Source organism: Sapajus apella, unplaced genomic scaffold, assembly GCF_009761245.1.
Source record: "Sapajus apella isolate SASKATOON/1434 unplaced genomic scaffold, GSC_monkey_1.0 scaffold26, whole genome shotgun sequence".
Classification (NCBI taxonomy): Eukaryota; Metazoa; Chordata; class Mammalia; order Primates; family Cebidae; genus Sapajus; species Sapajus apella.
In genome coordinates, this window is record NW_022436966.1 from 737,196 (window position 1) to 753,928 (window position 16,733).

Here is a 16,733-nt window from a genome sequence, read left to right on the forward strand (position 1 = left end):
TCTGCTCTTTTCAAATTAGTAGTTTTGCCTGTTAAAATGGTACTGAGGGTCAAATTGCAAATAATAATAATGGTTACTATTTGCCAAGTATCTATTGGACCAGGCAGCGTGCTAGGAGCTTGGCATGCCTTACTGTATTAAGTCTTCCTAATGCCCTTTAAGTCCAAAACATTGAACATCAAGTGGTGATTCCTAAACAGTCAGATGGCTCTGGGGAGAGATTTTGGCTGGAGATATGGAACCTTCAGTGCATAGGGGAAAATTGAAGCTGAGAAAGGGGATGTGGTCAACGACAGGAGAAAGAAAAACCATCAGGAAGGGAAAGAAGCAACCAAGGGCACAGGGAGAACCCAGATGGAGTAGCTTCATGGAAGCTTCAAAGAGGAGGGGCTGTCTGCAGAGTAGGTGAGTGCAGCGAGGACTAGAAGGAGCGGAGGAGACTTGGGTAGCCATAGCTAGACAGGGCAGTCTAGGAGGCAACATGGTAGTCAGTTTCTTCTTTGTTCAGAATATTGAGCTCAGGGATGGGGAACAGTGGGAGAATACAGCAATGAAACTGTGAGATGGAGATTCGGGGGGGCTTGGAGAGAGGGCAGTGATGGGGAAGGAATGCCCAGAGCCCAAGGTGGGAAGGCATGGCCTCTTTGGGGTCCCCGGGTCCAGTGAGTAGAGGGGCCTAGCTGGCTATGGTGGGGAAATGGGGGCCCAGATCCTGACAGTTCTCCAAGGTAGGTACCAATATTCCTTGTTTACCAATGAGGAAACTGAGGCACATTAAGATAAGACCTTGTCCAAGAGCCAAAGTTGCTGACGATGGAGCAGGCTTTGTACCCAGGCAGAAGGAGCCTGACTCCCCCCAGCCCACCCATAACTTACTATAGAAAGAAGAGGCCCACTTCTGGGCCCCAGACTGCTTGCTGCTAATTTATCAGCAGGAACATCCCAGTGCCCTCACCCAGCCCTCCTCCCTTCTGCAGGAAATCTGTGTGTTTCCACAGGGACCTTTTGGAGTAAGTGTTTATGTCATTTCCAACCCAGAGTTGAGGAAGGGGCAGGGCAGTGGAGGGGCTGGAGGGAGGATAAAGGGCCAACAGGTGGGCAGGGAACCTCCTTGTGGTTGTGAGAACTGGGGAGCGGAGCCTGGGCTCCCTTCTGTACCCCAGTGCTCTTGCCCATGCAGGGAGTACAGGGTCTGCCCTGGTGGATGAGGTGGATCTGGAAACCTACCCCACCAGCCTGTCCCCAAACTTGGATGGGCCCATCATACCCAGAATCTGCTCCCTGCCCCATGGAGCCTGGGCACTTTCCTCTTTTTCTTGTTACAAGAATAGCCACTTAGGAGCCCTTTGGTCTCAGCGAGCCTCCCTGCTGGTGGTAGAGACAAAACTCAATAAACAAGAACTGTCAGGTGACAGCACAGGTCATGATGGAACTAAAGCAGAGGCTGCACTGCAGCTTGCCAGGGCCTCTGTAGGTGGGGCTGGTGGTGGATGCCTCCCTTGTGGTAGGGCCAGATTGTGGTGGCCTTTCTGTCCTTGTCCCCATTGGCAGTTAGAGCTCTGGATTCCAAGCAAATGGGGTCCTCTCTCTCTTCCCCACCACAACACAGATATACATTGGGGCCCAAGTCCCTCGAGGGAGATGTGCAGGGTCCAGTGTCCGGGAATATGGGCTTGGCTACCACAAGAGGCTGGAGCGGGTGGTGGCAAATGTCCCTCTAAGTCTGACAGCCGGTATTCCCTACCTGGGAGTGCTTCCAATCCCATTTAATGATCCTCATGTTTCTCTGGAGCAGACAGCAGTACCTTGGCCAAGGCCCCTCCCCACGTCCCTGCCTCTGTTTCTGCCTCGATCTTTCTTTGTGCCTCTTTCTCCCTTCCTTGATTCCTCTGGGGCTCTCCCCCACCCCAGTCCCCTCTCTTTTCCCCACTCTTCCCTCGGGAGCTCGGGGGCTGGGGAACGGGGCTGCACGTACAAGCCGGAGCCATTGTTCAACAATCTGTTTTTGTCTTCATCTTGTTGGCAGGCGGCAGGAGAGGAGCAAAAGGTTAATGAGGCACTGTGCAGCGGGATTACTGCGTGAACGGGCGGGCGGCGGGCGGGCGAGCCAGCCGTGGTGACAGGGAACTAATTAGGAGCAGTTTAACAGGAGGAAAAAGTGAAATCTCCTCTTCACCAACTGTCAATAATTAGCTGATTTGGTGAGGCTGAAATGTGTCCACAGAAGGTGGGGCTTGTCTGTGGATGAGGGAGGCGTGGGGAGTGGGGGGCAGCCAGGAGCTTGACCCCGTCCTTAGGTGATGTTGGGGTGGAGGGGCCATCCTGTGGCCCCAAGGCCTGCCCCCTGCTCCTCTGGCTGGCATCCCTCTGCCTCAACTCTCCTTATGACTTTGGGTCTTAACCTCAAAGACCCAGTTTCCCCAGCTGGAAGATGAGGTGTTGGAACTCAGTTTCTTCCTGTAAGAACTGAGTTTCTCCCAGCAAGATTAGGGAATTGAAAACTCGAGACAGGGCCCTGGTGCTAGACAGTGGGCTGAGTGAGTCCACTTAAGTCATGCGCTGCCCCTCAGGTACCTGGCCTGCAGCAAGGGTGTGCCCTCTGGGAGCCACCCTCCAGGGCTGGACCGGGCAAGTGGGCAGGGCCTTGGCCTTCCTGGGAACTCGTCTAATGGCCCCTAGACCCTCAATGGCTCCTTGGTCTTCCCTGCAGCTGTGGGGGCTGAGGTGTGGGATGAGAGAGCTTGGGCAGTGTGCCCCCTGGCTGGGGCTCCAGGCAGGGGAGAGGGCCCTGGGCTGCCCTTGTAGGGGCTGGAGGCCATGAGCGTGTCTCTTCCGTGCCTCAGCTGTTGCAGGGGCCCCTGGGGGCAGGAGTGAGGCTCACTGGCCAGGAGGCTTGTTTCCTGTGGGCCTGTTCCCTCCTGGTTGTCTTGTTGGTTTGTTGGCCTCTGGCCTCTGCCTTCCCTGAGGCCTCAGCGGAGAACCAGTCTCCCCCTGCACCTCTGCCACCTGCTCCTGCCCCTTCTAGCTTTTGCAAAGTGCCTTGACTAGAAGAAAAGTCATCCTAAGAGATCCCCAGGGCCAGGGCTTCCTGCTGTGAGCCTCCCATGTCAGCCCTGGGAACTCCCCAGGCCCCTGCCTCTGCCCTGAGCCCCTCGTCACGTCAGCTCTAGAGGGTTCTAGGGATTAGAAGCCATGTTCTGAGGAAGGCTAAAGCCTTCCCTGTGTTCTCAGCACCATTTATGAGCCATGTCCCATCCTGGCCACAGAGGGTGGCTCTTAGGGGCCACACCCATGTGGTAGATGAGGCAGGAGGGCCAAGCCCAGCCACCCCTTACTTCTTCCTGCCTCCCCACTTACAGCTGTCAGAGTTAAGAAACAGAGGCACACCCTCCCTTATAGGCAAAAATGTGGGTACCCAAACCTCCACTATCTCTACCCTCTTACCAGCCCTGATGAAAATGGCAGTCCTGATGAGCCAGCCTGGCTAGACAGCTGTGAGCCACCAGAAGCAAAGGTCCCCCCTTCTTATCTCCCTTTCTCTGAGAACGTATTTGGACCCCCAACCAAAAATGGGGAAGAGTAACCAGAAGTAAATGTTCCCCCCAGCTTATCTCCCTTTCTGTGAGAAAATATTTGGACCCGCAACCAAGAATAGGGAAGAGTTGGGAATAAGCTGGAATGTGAGTCCACATTCAAACTGTTCTAGAAATGGCGCCTCCTCCAGGAAGTCCTCCCTAATCTTCCCCACCAGGATCTGTCTCGCCTCACCTGTGTAGGCACTGGTGGTGTGTGTTCTGGTTTGCATCTTCCCCCTTGAGACAATAGACCTTTCTCCCTTCCTTGACACATAAGGTGTTCCTATAGCTAAGAACTGGTACTCTTTATCAATACCAAGTACAGAGCATGGCTCATTTGGGTTCACTGTGACTTTGTTGGCTCCTGCTTCTCCCACTCTTCCAGGGTTTATGCGAGGCTAGAGACAATGTCTAGGGGACATTGTGTCCCTCCCAAGTCCAAAGCAGCGTTCAGCGTCTCCCAGAGCAGGGGCCTCCTCCCCTCCAGTCTTAAATCCATCTCCTACTTTGCTTGGAGATGTTTGTTTGGGGTTTTTCTCGTTTACTGGTTTAATCAGTCCCTACTGAACTCTAAAGTGGGCTATTTTTGCCATCAGAAATCTGCTGCCTCCCCGCCCGCTGCTTTCTTGGAGTTTGCCCACAGGACCCCCCAGGAGGGACGGATGGGAATGGCAAAGCCGCTCGGAGCCCAGGAACGCCAACGCCACCTGTCATGTTGCCTGTTCCCCACACCCCCACCCCAAACCTGCGTGCACACACAGGCTCGCACACATAAGCGTGCACGCGGGAACATGCACACATGCCCGGATGGCAGGCCTCGGCCGGGCTGCCTGACAGCCTTTCCCCGCTTGTTCTCCTTTCCAGGACCTTCTAGGACACCTACCTGAATCCAGGACGGTGGGGAGAAGGGTTGGTCGTGCAGAGCTTCCGTTAAAGGCATTAATATGTACAAAGTGGAACATGCCTGGCTCGCAGCAAGGCTCAGCCCTGCAAGCTGAGTGAGCGGGACTGGGGCTGACTGTGGGGACCTAGGGTCCTGCCCTCTTTACACAGCGTCACACAGGTTTCTAAGCCTCCAAAGGGCCAGCCTGTCCATTTTGTGATACCATCCTCATCCTGTGCCCAGGATATCTTAGAAAATCTTCTCAGCATACATGTGGGGAAACTGAGGCCTCAAAGCTGAGAAGATAGAGGACAGAGAATGATTCTGAGATTGGTCCACCAGAGGGCACCCAGGAATGGTGCAAAGCTCCAAAATGGTAGGGGGCGGGGTGTGGTCTGAGCATTTGCTGGGTACACACAGCACAGGGGAGACGGAAAAGTGTAAGACAGGATTCTCGCCTGTGAGGCACTTCAGTGTCATTTAACTCAGCTGTTACTGAGGACCTACTGTGTACAAGGCACAGGGATACTAAGCTGCCTGGAGCAGCTCAGGGTGGGGTGGGGCGGGGGATGGGGGACTACGGTAGTGACACCTCTGTGGAGTGCAAATGAGCCTGTGCCTGTGGATGGGATGGAGATAAAAGCATGTGCTGGGGACACCAGAGGCAGCAGCAGTGGATTTGATCTAAGAAGATCAGGGGAGGCTTCCTGGAGGAGGCAGCCTTAGAGGGTCAGGATATAGCCTGGACTCAGGCCTCAAAGCTAGACTTAGAATGTACAGGAAATGGACAGCAGTTGATGGGTGAAGAAACTGGAGAAGGTCCCAGAAGGCCTGGAGTGTCCAGCTGAGGGGTCTTTCACTAAGAAGGTAGTGGGAGCCTAGAGCCAGCACCAGAGGCCTGACTCAGGGGTCCAGGGGTCTAGGCTCAGGCCTCAGTGGCTTCCCAGCCCCAGCCTAATGCCTCTGGCCCCCAAGGACACTCAGGATAACTTTCCTAAAGGTGGGACCTGGTTGTGTGTGTGTCTGAGCGGGACACGAGGCCTGCCCAGCCCTGGTGAGAAAGGGTGGGATGTTGTGCCCAGTGGACAAGGCAGTCCCAGGCCTGGCAGAAGCCTCAGGCACACAGGGTCAGCAGGTGCCCACCTGGGTTTTGGGCCCTGTGTCAATGTCGCCACCTCCTCCTGACCCTCAGAAGCCCAGACCTCTGGCCAGGAGCAGGTGGTGGTTTTGAGCTATGTCACAGGGTCTCACTAGACACCCCACCCCCCTAGCCTTTGAAAAGGAGGCAGAAAAGCCACCAGAAGAAAGACCAGGAGGAGGAAGTTCTTTGTAGTAGGTAAAAGCCCCTGAGAATGGGGCACAGGCGGGGGATCCAGTTTCCTGTTTATGTCTCTGCACCTTAGCTCCAGGTTCAAATATGTAAACTATCCGCTGGCCTGGCTGCAGGTGTGTGTGCTCCCAGGCTGTAGAGGCAGAGGTGGCCCCAAATGCATTCCTGACTCTAGCCCCCCACCCACAGTAAGCCATGAGACAAATAGCTCAAGGTTAACCCTTTCCATGCCACAAGGGAAGGTGATTGGCTGTTGTAGCTGGGCCTTGGGGTGCCCGGAGAGGCTGGGGAGACACTGGACCGGATGCTCCATGTCTGGTGACATCTCCTGGAGGAGCAGCAGGGTCTGAGCAGGGTTGGAAGAGTGGGGTGGCACTCCAATACTGAGACGGGCACATCCGGAGGGGGCTGGCTGGGAGCTGGTTTGCAGGCCCTGCCTGGAAGTCAGGGACTGCTAGCAGGGCGACACTGCTTCCTTCATGGCGGGGTGGGGTGATCCTGGCAGCCCACTTCTGTGGCGGTGTGGGGAGGGACCATCAGCCAGTGCTCCATGGTCCCTGCAGCCCCTGCCCTTCAGGGCTTTGGCTTTCCATCCCAACACCCCCTCCCTTGGGAGCCCCTGCTGACTGGCTCTCAGGTTCCCTGGGGAGGAGCCTACCAGATGGAAGAGACTGGACCCACAAATTCCAGCCCCGAGCTGGCCGCCTGGGGCTGGGCCACCCCTTCTCCCTGTGGCTACTCCTTGTCCTCTCTCCTCATCTTCTTATCCCCAGAGAAGGCCCCTCAGAGCCAGTTTGTGGTCACAGCCAAGTCCCTGCACCTCAACCCAATACCCTGGGGCTCTGGCCTTTTCCAGGGTGGGGCTGAGCTGGGCAGCAGGAGGGGATGCTCTGTTGTCCTTGCCCAGACCTGCGTCACCTTCACTTACCCACGGGTCCAGAGGCCACTGCCAGGCAAGGGCCTGGATATGGTTTCCTTGGAGAAAACTTGGCCGCACGCTTAACCTCAGAGAGGTGGTCTTCAAGGGAGACACTTAATTATTGATGGACAGGGGAGGAAATATCACGTATAGGCCAGCAGGCAACTCAGGGGTTCCTGCCCCAGCCTCCCCCAGCCGAGCCCAGTGGGGACCCCAGTGGTCCCAATACCCATGAAACCTAGAGATGGTGGCCGTCAACCTAGCACCTGGCCATGGCCAGAGAGCTTGGAAGGGTCCTAACAAATGACCATTTGAATTGGCCTGGTGTAGAGTGAGCGGCTGTGAACCAGGATCAGCACTGGGTGGGGAATCGGGCAATGTGGATCTCAGGCAGTCACCGAAATCCAGTCGCCAAGACCAAAGCCTCTGAGCCCTTATTGGGACCACTCAGAAAACTCTGTTTGCCTGATGCTCACGGCTGCTCAGTGTTTGTGGCACCCTCTGTCACTGTGTCTACTCCTCGGGCTGGTCCCCCAAGGCCACCATCACGGGCGTGTTCCTTCACTTGCCCTTCAAATGTGCCTGTTCCCCAGGCCTTGGCATCCACCCCTCCGTCTGCTTCCCTGGGCCAGCTCCTCCACTCTGGAGGCTCTGGCTGTGCTCACATATCCCAGGCGCTCTCTCCTGCCCAGAGCTTCAGAGCCTGGACCCATCTACCTCCCAGGCTTCTCCACCTGGGGAACCCACTGGCACCCCAGACTCAATGTGGCCACCCTGAGCCTACCACCCCCCACCCTGGTCCATTCCCTCCCTCTGAGAATGGCGTCACCAGCCACCCCAGCTCCCGAGCTAGAATTAGGAGTCATCCAACGCACAGTCATCCTCAACACCTCCCTCTCACCCCCACGTGGAATTGGTCATCAACTCCTGTGGATTTCATCTTCAGAAAGGCTCCTCCTGTCTGCCCCCACTGGCAGCATTATAGGGCAGGACCGGGCACTTCTCTGATTCCCACAGATGCTCCCCAGGAGGCCTCCCCACCCCTTCCTTACCCCTCCAGTCCATCCTCCACACCCACCATCCTAAAAAAGACCTTTCTAAGACAGTCTAAGGCCAGGCACAGTGGCTCACCCCTGTAATCCCAACACTGGAAGGCTGAGGTGGGAGGATCACTTGAGGCCAAGAATTCAGTATCAGCCTGGGGCAGCATAGCGAGACCATGTCTCTATAAAACATTTTTAAATAATTTAAAAATTAGCCAGGCATAGTGGCACATGCCTGTAGTCCTAGCTACTCAGGAAGCTGGGGCAAGAGGATGGCTTCAGCCTAGGAGTTCGAACCTGCAGTGAGCTGCAGTCACACTACCCCAGCCTGGGTGACAGTGAGATCCTAGCTCAAGAAAAAAATAAAAACAGAGTCTGGGTATGGCCCACTCCTGCTCAGAGTCCTTCTGTGGCTCCCTATTGCCCTCAGATAAAATGCTGACACTTTCATGTAGACTACAAGATTCTGCCTGTCCCAGCCACACCTCCATTTCCTGCCGTATTTCCATGTCCAACATTGCCCTGCCTCCCAGAAATGGGCTGTGCTAGCCAGCTAATATTTTTCTCTTCACCTAGCAAACTTGGTCTGCCCTTTCTGATCAAAATCCTCCATTCTCTTCCTGGCCCACCTCCTCTGAGAAGTCTTCCTTCCTTGTTCCTTCATCAATACATTGGAATGCCCAGCCCCTCCCCAGTTGCCATGGCACTCTGCTTGTCTCTCTGGACTCCATCTGCCTTCACCAGCCAACTGCTCTCTAGACTGTAAGCTTCTCGAGGGCATGAGCTCTCTGTGTGCCCAGCCTGGGTATCTGGAGTTGGCGACTATCAACATCTGCTGACATGAGACTGAATTAACTTGAAATGAGAGAGGAAGCTTAGGATGCCAGGTCTGTCCCTGGGCCCCCACTCCCGATCCCTCGGCCACCTCCCCCAGGAGCCTTCCCACTGCCTGTGTCTCCCCCTGCTCCTACCTGCTGCCCTCAGTGTGGTGGGGAGCCCAGGGGAGACAGGGTGCCGGGAGGAGGTGGCCTTGGTCTTCCCCGGGCCAACGTGCTCTAGGGAGTGGCACAGTGGGCCGTGGCCCTGGGCCGTGGTCCTCCCCGGTGGTGCTGAGCAGCCTCTCCGATTTTAATGTGGGCCTCAGTGCTTCAGTGAAAGCCGGCATGGGAAGTTGCTAATAATGGCACTAAAATAAAATATGCTACATCTGTTATGGGTAGCAGAACAAAATTAGCTGCTCACACCTCTGACATCCAAGATGTCTTAACTTAAAATACTCCTTGGCTTACTTTACATCATTTACTGATTATATTTAAAAGAAATACAATTTTGCAATTACTGTTCTTTCCAGCGTGATATCTATGCATCATTTTCCTTTTATGTTTATATATTTCTCCTTCATTAGTGCAGTCTGAAGGGTGATTAGGATTCTTCAAACATTTTACAGAGGTTAAACGTTGATTAAGATTTAATTATTACTGTAAATAGCTTGGAATGACATATGGTGCAAAAGCCTGACATATGTGCATTTGAATAAATGAAGTGCTATTTCCCAGGATGCCTCAGTAGCTGTTTAACAGCTTTCCCGAAGGGTTATGTTACACCTCATGGTAAGATTGCTGGGATGTTATATTTTGTTGGTTTTTGCAGCTGAAAGCTAAGAACAGTTTTCCAGTTTTTTAAAAACATTGAATATTTTAAATACCTAAATTGTTTTGCACAAATTTTTGCTAATTTGTCTAACTAGGTTAAACATTTTCAAAAGCATTTAGATTTTTAAGCGTGGGCGCTGTGCATTGTGTCAGTGGCAGCGTGGGGACGAGGGGAGCCGGTGGGGTGGAGGGGACCGGGGGTGGCAGGGGTGGGGTGGGAGAAGGTGGTTTGAGGAGAGGGGATGGGGAAGAGGCCTGGGCCCTCAACCTAGCTCTCCTCTGTCTGGCCATCTCGGGTGACCAGACTTGAACAATGGGGTACCAGGGACTATAGAGGAAGGGTCCCCCTTCTCCCACTGTGCCCACCAGCTCTAGTCCTCACCATACCCCCTCTTTGCGTGGACTCTGCTGTGCACGGCCCAGGCATGACAGAGCTCTTCGAAGGCCAGGCTGGTCTGTGCTACCTTCTGCCCACTTCCCAGGGTTGCCACATCTTGACATATGGCGGGTACCTAGAACCAAGTTCAACCAACCTAGGTTTCAAGAGGCCTGGTGCCTCCTTGACTGTGTCCAGGGCAAATGTCCAGCGGGGACCTTCTCACTGCAGGAGTGTCTTCCTCACTGGCCCCCCTCAAGCTAGGGGCTCAGGCGTGAGATGAAGCCCGACCTCGGGGCTGATGTGGTGTCTCCAGGGGGACCCCGTCTTCCAGTGCCTACTGCCTCTTTTCCTTCTGCCCACATATTCCATACTGAGGGAGCATCTACTGTGTAGCAGCATTGTGCCAGGCTTTGAGGACGCAGGGGTGAGCCAGATCCACATGTCTGCTGCCTCAGGGAGCTTGTGATCTAACGTGGAGAGGCCAGGATGGGAGAAGTTCAGGGAACTATGGGGGCCACAGAGGTGGCCACACCCAGCCGGGGGGAGGAAAGGTGGCTAAAGCTGAGACACGCAAGATGATGAGCTAAAGATGGGAGAGCGGAGTAGGGGCAGGAATGGAAGTAGGAGGGGGCATCTCTGGACAACTCAGGCAAAGACCAGAGTGCGGACGAAGCCCCGGTTGTGTGAGGAACCAAAATCAGTCCATGCACCCTGTGTCTCCAGTCCAAGGAGCAGGGTGGTGCAGGAATCTGATTTGATCCCTGAGGATCAGGGTGCCACGGAGCCATTTCACAGTGAAGAGAGGCAGGGGCAGACTTGCAGTTTAGAAGGTGGGCACTGGCTGTGGTGGGGGATGGACTGGGCTGGGTGAGACCTTGTGGGGAGGGTGGGGGAGAGGACGCAAAGAGGCTCCAGAGTCTTTGGCCAGAGCACCACTCACTGGATGGCCACGTCATTCCCGAGATGGGGGGCTGGGTGGGGCCAGGGAAGAGGCGGGTTCAGTTCCATTTCAGGTGGGTTGAGTTCAGGGTCCTGTGAGATGTCCACAGCAAAGTCTGGCAGGCAGGCAGCTGTGAACCTGAGGCTCCAGGGAGAAACAAGGCTGGAGAACTCTGGTGTGGAGTGACCCGGGGCATGTGCAGAGAAAAGTGCCCAGCCAGGCCAAGTCCCCAGGACCCACAGGACCATGCAGTGGGTGTCGTGAAATGGGAGGTGGCAGTGACCTTGGAGAGAAAGATTTTTGTGGAGTGTGGTGAGAACAGAAGCCAGATTTACTGTGGGTTGAAAAGTCAGTGGGAGGGAAGGAGGTGGACACAGCCATTGTAGACAGTTTTTTAAAGAAATGTGGCTGCTGGGGAGGAGAGACACCAGGTAATAGCTGGGCCTGCCTCAGGGTGAAGGGGAGGTGTCGTCAGGGAAGGTTCCTGTGTGTGGAACACTAACAGGCAAAGGTGGGAGAGGGGGAGGATGACCCGGGGGGGGGCCCGGGGGGGGGCGGGGGGGGGGAGCCAGGTGGGCTTCTTGTCCTGCGAGGGGAGGGATGGCAGCTGTGGGTCAGCAGGAGGGCAGGGGGGAAGCCGTGCATGGACACAGGAGGCAGTGGGTTTGATGACAGGAAGCTGAGGGGTTCCCCTCTGACACCTTCAGCTTTTTCTCTGAGTAAGAGGAAGTCTCACCTGCTCAGGATGAGTGGGAGCAGGGTGGGTAAGGTGGCCAAGGAGAGGACAACAGAGCAGGTGTCCGGTGGCTTCTGAGAGTGGGTGAGGGAGCTGACCTGGCTGTGAGGGCTGGGTTGGGGTGGTTGTCAGCCATGAGTGAGGGTCCAGCCAAAGTCAAAAACAGGGAATTTTGAAGGTCTCCATTACATGATCAGGTTCAAGTGTAGGAGCAGGGTGCATGGTGGGATTCTCCAAAGCAGGGCTTCTGCTAGCAGAGTGGGAGGAACCCTTGGGCTAGGGAGTAGCTGAAGGGATGGCCCCCCGAGTCCATGCTGCAGGGGTGGGGAAGATGTAAAGACTGAATGGTGGGAGTGTGGGCCCTGAGGTCTAGTGGGCTGGAGACAAAAGCAGGAGTGAGTGGGATGCGGGAAGGACAGGGGCTAAAGAACCTAGGAGGGTGGGGTTTGGATGGAAGGAGTTGAGGTGGAGCAGCCCTGGTGGTCATCAGGTCCAGGGAATGTCCCTGGGTGGGGCTGTGGTGGGTCTGCAGTTTGGCGGACATGGTTCTTGGAGGTGAGGGAGATGCAGAATTCAGAGGCCAGCGTGTAGGATGTCCACCCACGTGGACGTGCCATCAAAAGAAAGAGCCCAGGTCTGGGCTGGAAGGGGTGTTGTGAGCCCCATGGCGGAAGGGCGGTGGAGAAAGAAGATGTGTCACTAGGTAGGGCACGTGAGCCCTGGCCGGGGCGGACATGGGGGGTGCAGAGGGATGGAGCTCTGGGCCCCAGGGTGGTCCTCACTGCAGCTCCCAGCCCCACTATTTGTGCCTTCCCACTCGCCCACTTACCCTCTCTGTTCTCTCTCTGCAGATTGAAACGTCCCAATTAGAGCCGGAGATAGCCCGGGCCACAAGCAGCCGGACAGTGGTATACAACAAGGGGCTGTGAGTGTGGTCAGCAGCCTGGGGACGGAGCACTGTGCAGGTGGGGAGCTGAGGGGCAGGGCCAAAGACTCAGGCTGCACATGCGGGGAGCCGCATGCCAACCCCAGCAGTCCCGGGCCCGGGAGAGTGCTCGACCTACGGTGGAGGGAGGCTGATCCATTCACATTTTAACATAGGGGAGAGGAGTTCTAACACATTTCCTACAAAGCATAATCAAGTGCATTTCTGGGCCTTACGTGGGGCTGTCAAAACTCCACTCAGCACAATTATGTGAGAAGATGAAAAATCGTAGCGTGCCCATGGGGTAGAATTAGAATCCTTTTATACTTTTGATTTCTTTTTTATTTTTATTTTTTATCAGAATCAAATCTGAGCCTTAGTTTCAGCTGACCAGAAATGGCAGGAGGACAGGTGGGGGGAGCCAGATTAGGTCTAGAGCTGGGTTGGTTTGGTGGCCAGGCTGGTAAATTTAGGATATTAAAGTGGCCAGCCCAGATGGCTCCCCAGGCTAGCATGGGGAGGGGAGAGAAGGAGGTCTGCACCCCACAGGATGAACTGGCCATGACGAAGGTCCTCAGGAAGTGGTCCAGCGAATCAGGGAGCACTGGAGGCCTCTGCACAATTGTGTGGGCAGCTGGCTCTGAATGTAGCCAGCCCATGTCCATTCCAGAGCTGTAGAACCAGCACCTCTGAGTGAAGCCCGGTGACTGTGGAGCTAGAGTCCCCCTTTGTGGAGCTCTGATTCAGGGCCCCTGAGGTGACCCCCGCTCCAGGCAAGAATCCCAGAGAAGGCTTGGTGCTTGGCAGGAACTGTGGACCTGCACTTGACCTCTTTGAGAAGATCCTCCTTCCAGGCCCCAGGCTGGACGCTGTGCACTAGGGCTGCTGAGAGTGGTGCTGGAACTGGGCTCGCTGCCTTCTGCGGAGCTTCTCCAGCCACCAAGGCTGCCTGCCGCATCCCATCCCTTTCTAAGCAGGAAAGTCTCCTGCCTGAGAACGCCTGGGCCAGCTCCTTAGACACCTATCAGAGAAGCAGCATCAACGCAGAAACAGCTGGGCCTGGCTCTGGCCCTAAATGGCATTGTGATGTCGGACAAATTCATTTCCTTCTCTGAGCCTCCACTCCCTGTCTGAAACCAGAAGACTGGATCAAGGGGTTCCCACTGGCTCCTCCAGCACAACCTTGTCTTTGCCTGTCATGCCTAGATGCTGGTCATCCTGGGCACGTCCCCAGTGTGGACACTGGACTGGGAAGGGGGCAGGCCCCTTTGGACCAGCAATTGGCCTCAGAACCTGGACCTTGCCTTCTGTATGTGACCCCATATCCCAGGAGCACTTGACCTTTGCCAAACACTTCACAGTTCTGGAGGAGGAGGTAACATAGATGCCTGGGCCTGATGGTGGGGCCACACCTGCGTGTCGCCTCTCACTCCTGCAGCCTCAGAGGCCCCCGCTGCCGGCTCCCATCTCCTTCCTATTTGCTGGCCAGGAAGGAAGAGCAAGCTCTACAGAGGGAAGCAGAGCCTGGGGTGGGTGTGAGCAGGTGACCCCTCATCTGAAAGGCCCAAACCAAGGGGAAGCACCGGCCTCAGTGCAGCCTATCCTGACCCCACCTGGAAAGTAAGCCTCCACCTGCAGCCTCGGGCCTCCCTCCCCTGGGGACTCCACCTCAGGGGAGATTTGGGCCAGAGGCGAACATGCATGTGTAGGAAAAGGCTGGCACAGGGCAGCATCTTAGTAAGTGGGCTGAGGCAGGTCTTCCTTGGGCATTGCGGTTGCCTCTCTGCCAGCCCCTGGTTCCCACAGCTGGCTCTGCAGCGCATTGCCCTGAGGAGCCTGCCACTCTCTTGAGGAGCGGCCCACCTGCTGCCTGTGAGGAGAGGGAGAGGCTTAAACAAGCCTGGAGGACAAAGCATTGGGGGAATGGGGGGGGTGCCATGGTGTTGGAGGGGCAGGCTTTTTTGAGCCAATCCCACCATTATGTGAATATGCCAATGACTGCTGTGCTGTGCGGGTCTCTAGGCCTGGACTAGGGGCTGGCATGACTCGGTCTTCTTTTGAAAAGCTCACTTTAAGCTCACCCTGCTCCTACCTATCATAGAGTCGTCATCTTGTGCACTTTATCTTGAGACCAAAACTGCCTAACCACCCCCCTGCCCTCCCCTTGCCAGAGGCCTGGCAGAGATGGGTGCCCTGGCCCAGCCTGTGGCCTCAGATCTCATAACTTACTTGCTTTGTCTCCCCAGTGATTTCCATCATGCTCGAAAATGCAGTTTCAGGTGAGCCGAGGGGTCTGCTCCTGTGTCGGTACAGTGACAGAGGATCCAGATAGCCCAGGGTGCGGGTGACAGAGAGACAGTGGGCCATGCCACTGGGCCCCAGTCTGGCTTTGGAAAGCCCCATGAGGGGAAACCTTCACCCAGCACCCATTCCCCACTTTGCTGAGGCCCAAGAAGGGAGGCCTGAGGAGTAGATTGTTTCATGCCTGGGGCGGAGGCTGAGCCTGGAACCACAGTCAGGGCGGGTGGGGCTGGCCAGCTGTGCCAGAACACAGGCCACACCTGTGGTGGTTCTCCAGCCCTGGTGTCCCTGCCCGGCCCTCCTCTGGTCACTTCAAACATTCCCTCAGGCTTGGGGATGCCCTTCTTCCATTTCCAGACAGTAATGTGAGGGTGCTGGGACCAGAACCCCAAGATGTCAAGCTAGCCATGGAGTCAAGCTGGCCGACAGACTCCTTTCACTTCCTGGTGATGAGCTGACTTGTTTCACGTTCCAGCCTCTGGCCTGGGAGAAGGGCAGGAGCCTAGAGGAAGAGAAAGGCCGGTGGACAGACCCAGGGTGGTCTTCAAGCCTGGACCAGTGAGAGTGGGGCCCCAGCACGCAAGCCTCAGCCACTCCCAGGGACCTTTGCAGTGTCTTTTTAACCTTCTCAGAAAATTTCTCAATCTATGTGATTTATGTAATACTAATGAGCTTTGGGCAATAAATAAGGGATTTAAAGCACCAGGGTGTGGCTTTGTGAATTGTGGGTGGGAAGGGGAGCGGTGTATGGAACCCAGTGGGAAAGGGAAGGACTGGCTGAGGATTTTGTGGGAAGGCCCCCAAGGAAGGTGCAGGTTCCAGGCTGGATCGGGCCAGCTGGGAGGCCCAGAGGGAAGGGGAGAGGAAAGGATGGAGACCATGTGAGGGCACAGGGGGTGAAACTGCAGGACTCTCATTACAGAGCCGTTATTGAGCACTCACTAAGGAGCCCGCCCTCAAGGAACATGAGTAAATAAGACTTGGTAGATTCCCATACTGTTTATATCCATGGGGCTGGAAGGCCGGAGGGGGTCATTCCTGGACCACCTGGGGCCAAGAGAGGCCTCCTAGGGAGGGAAGATTTGAGCCAAGTGGAAAGGTGCTTCATGGCATGGTACCAGCCCTGGGAGCTCTTCCTCTTAACTCCTCCACTATCCCTTGTGGTTGGGACTCGGCCACCTCCGATAGCAATGGTTCCTCTTCTACCAGGCAGCCCCCAGAGTTCCCTGCAGAGAGACGGGGGCAAGGAGCTAGAAAGCCATCATGGTTGGGGTCAGACAGACCCCAGTTCCAGCCGCAGCTTGGCCCAGCGTGACTGGGACTTCTAGTCAGATGCTTCCTTTATTCACCCATCAATTTGGTCAGACATTTATTGACACCGTCTCTAACTGAGCCTTGGTGTCCTTACCTATAAAATGCCAAGAACAGCCTCACTCCCTGGACTGTTGTAAGGATGGAGAGCTGGAGCAGGAATGTGCCCAGACTCCCCTTTCCCATCCCAGGTGTGTTGGGGAGGGCCTGCCTCCCCTCCTGGGCCTGGGCCCCTCACCATTAGAGAGTGAGGAGAGAAAGGGACGGGGGAGGGGCTGTTCTCAAAGTGATACCTCTGGGCCAGGGGCTTCTGGTCTCGGGAATTTCTTTGCTAAGAGCTCCACAGGCCACAGCCTCCATCCGGGGCGGAAATCCTTGACTCTCAGGACAGACACAAATCCCTCCTGGGAGCTGTTTGTTGTTTTTAGCTGGTTTGGGGGCTCAGCTCCTACCCAGCCCAGAGATCATTAACACTCCAGGAATGTGGCCTCCCCTGCCCCCAGCCCCTCCTGCCTGGCCCATGGGGCCTCCCTCCTCCCACTCAGGCCACGGTTAGAAGGAGAGTCAGAATGTGAGGGGATGGGGACCACGATGAGTGACCCTGATGCCTCAGGGACCTAGCCTCATTTTCATAGCTCCCTCAGTCCTCTAAAGCTGCGGCAGCTTCTGCCATCCCTCTGCCACCAATTAGCTCCCAAAACAGGAATGCCTTAGCCACTTCCTCAAAGGCCTAACCCCT

General features: G+C 55.7%; 1 protein-coding gene across 9 annotated transcripts in view; it reads left to right on the top strand.

Moving 5' to 3' along the window:
- The window catches only part of SFXN5 (sideroflexin 5), a 129,117-nt gene extending 113,732 nt beyond the window's left edge, over window positions 1-15,385 (top strand). For 8 of the 9 annotated variants that reach the window (XM_032291734.1, XM_032291736.1, XM_032291735.1 and 5 more), the window contains one exon: window positions 12,309-15,385. In XM_032291734.1, coding sequence (XP_032147625.1) covers window positions 12,309-12,386 — 78 coding nt within the window. In that variant the 3' untranslated portion in view covers window positions 12,387-15,385. Of the gene's footprint in view, window positions 1-296; window positions 7,802-12,308 lie in introns of those variants that run through there. The other variant, XM_032291741.1, reaches the window with a different exon arrangement.
- Window positions 15,386-16,733: the final 1,348 nt, after the last annotated feature.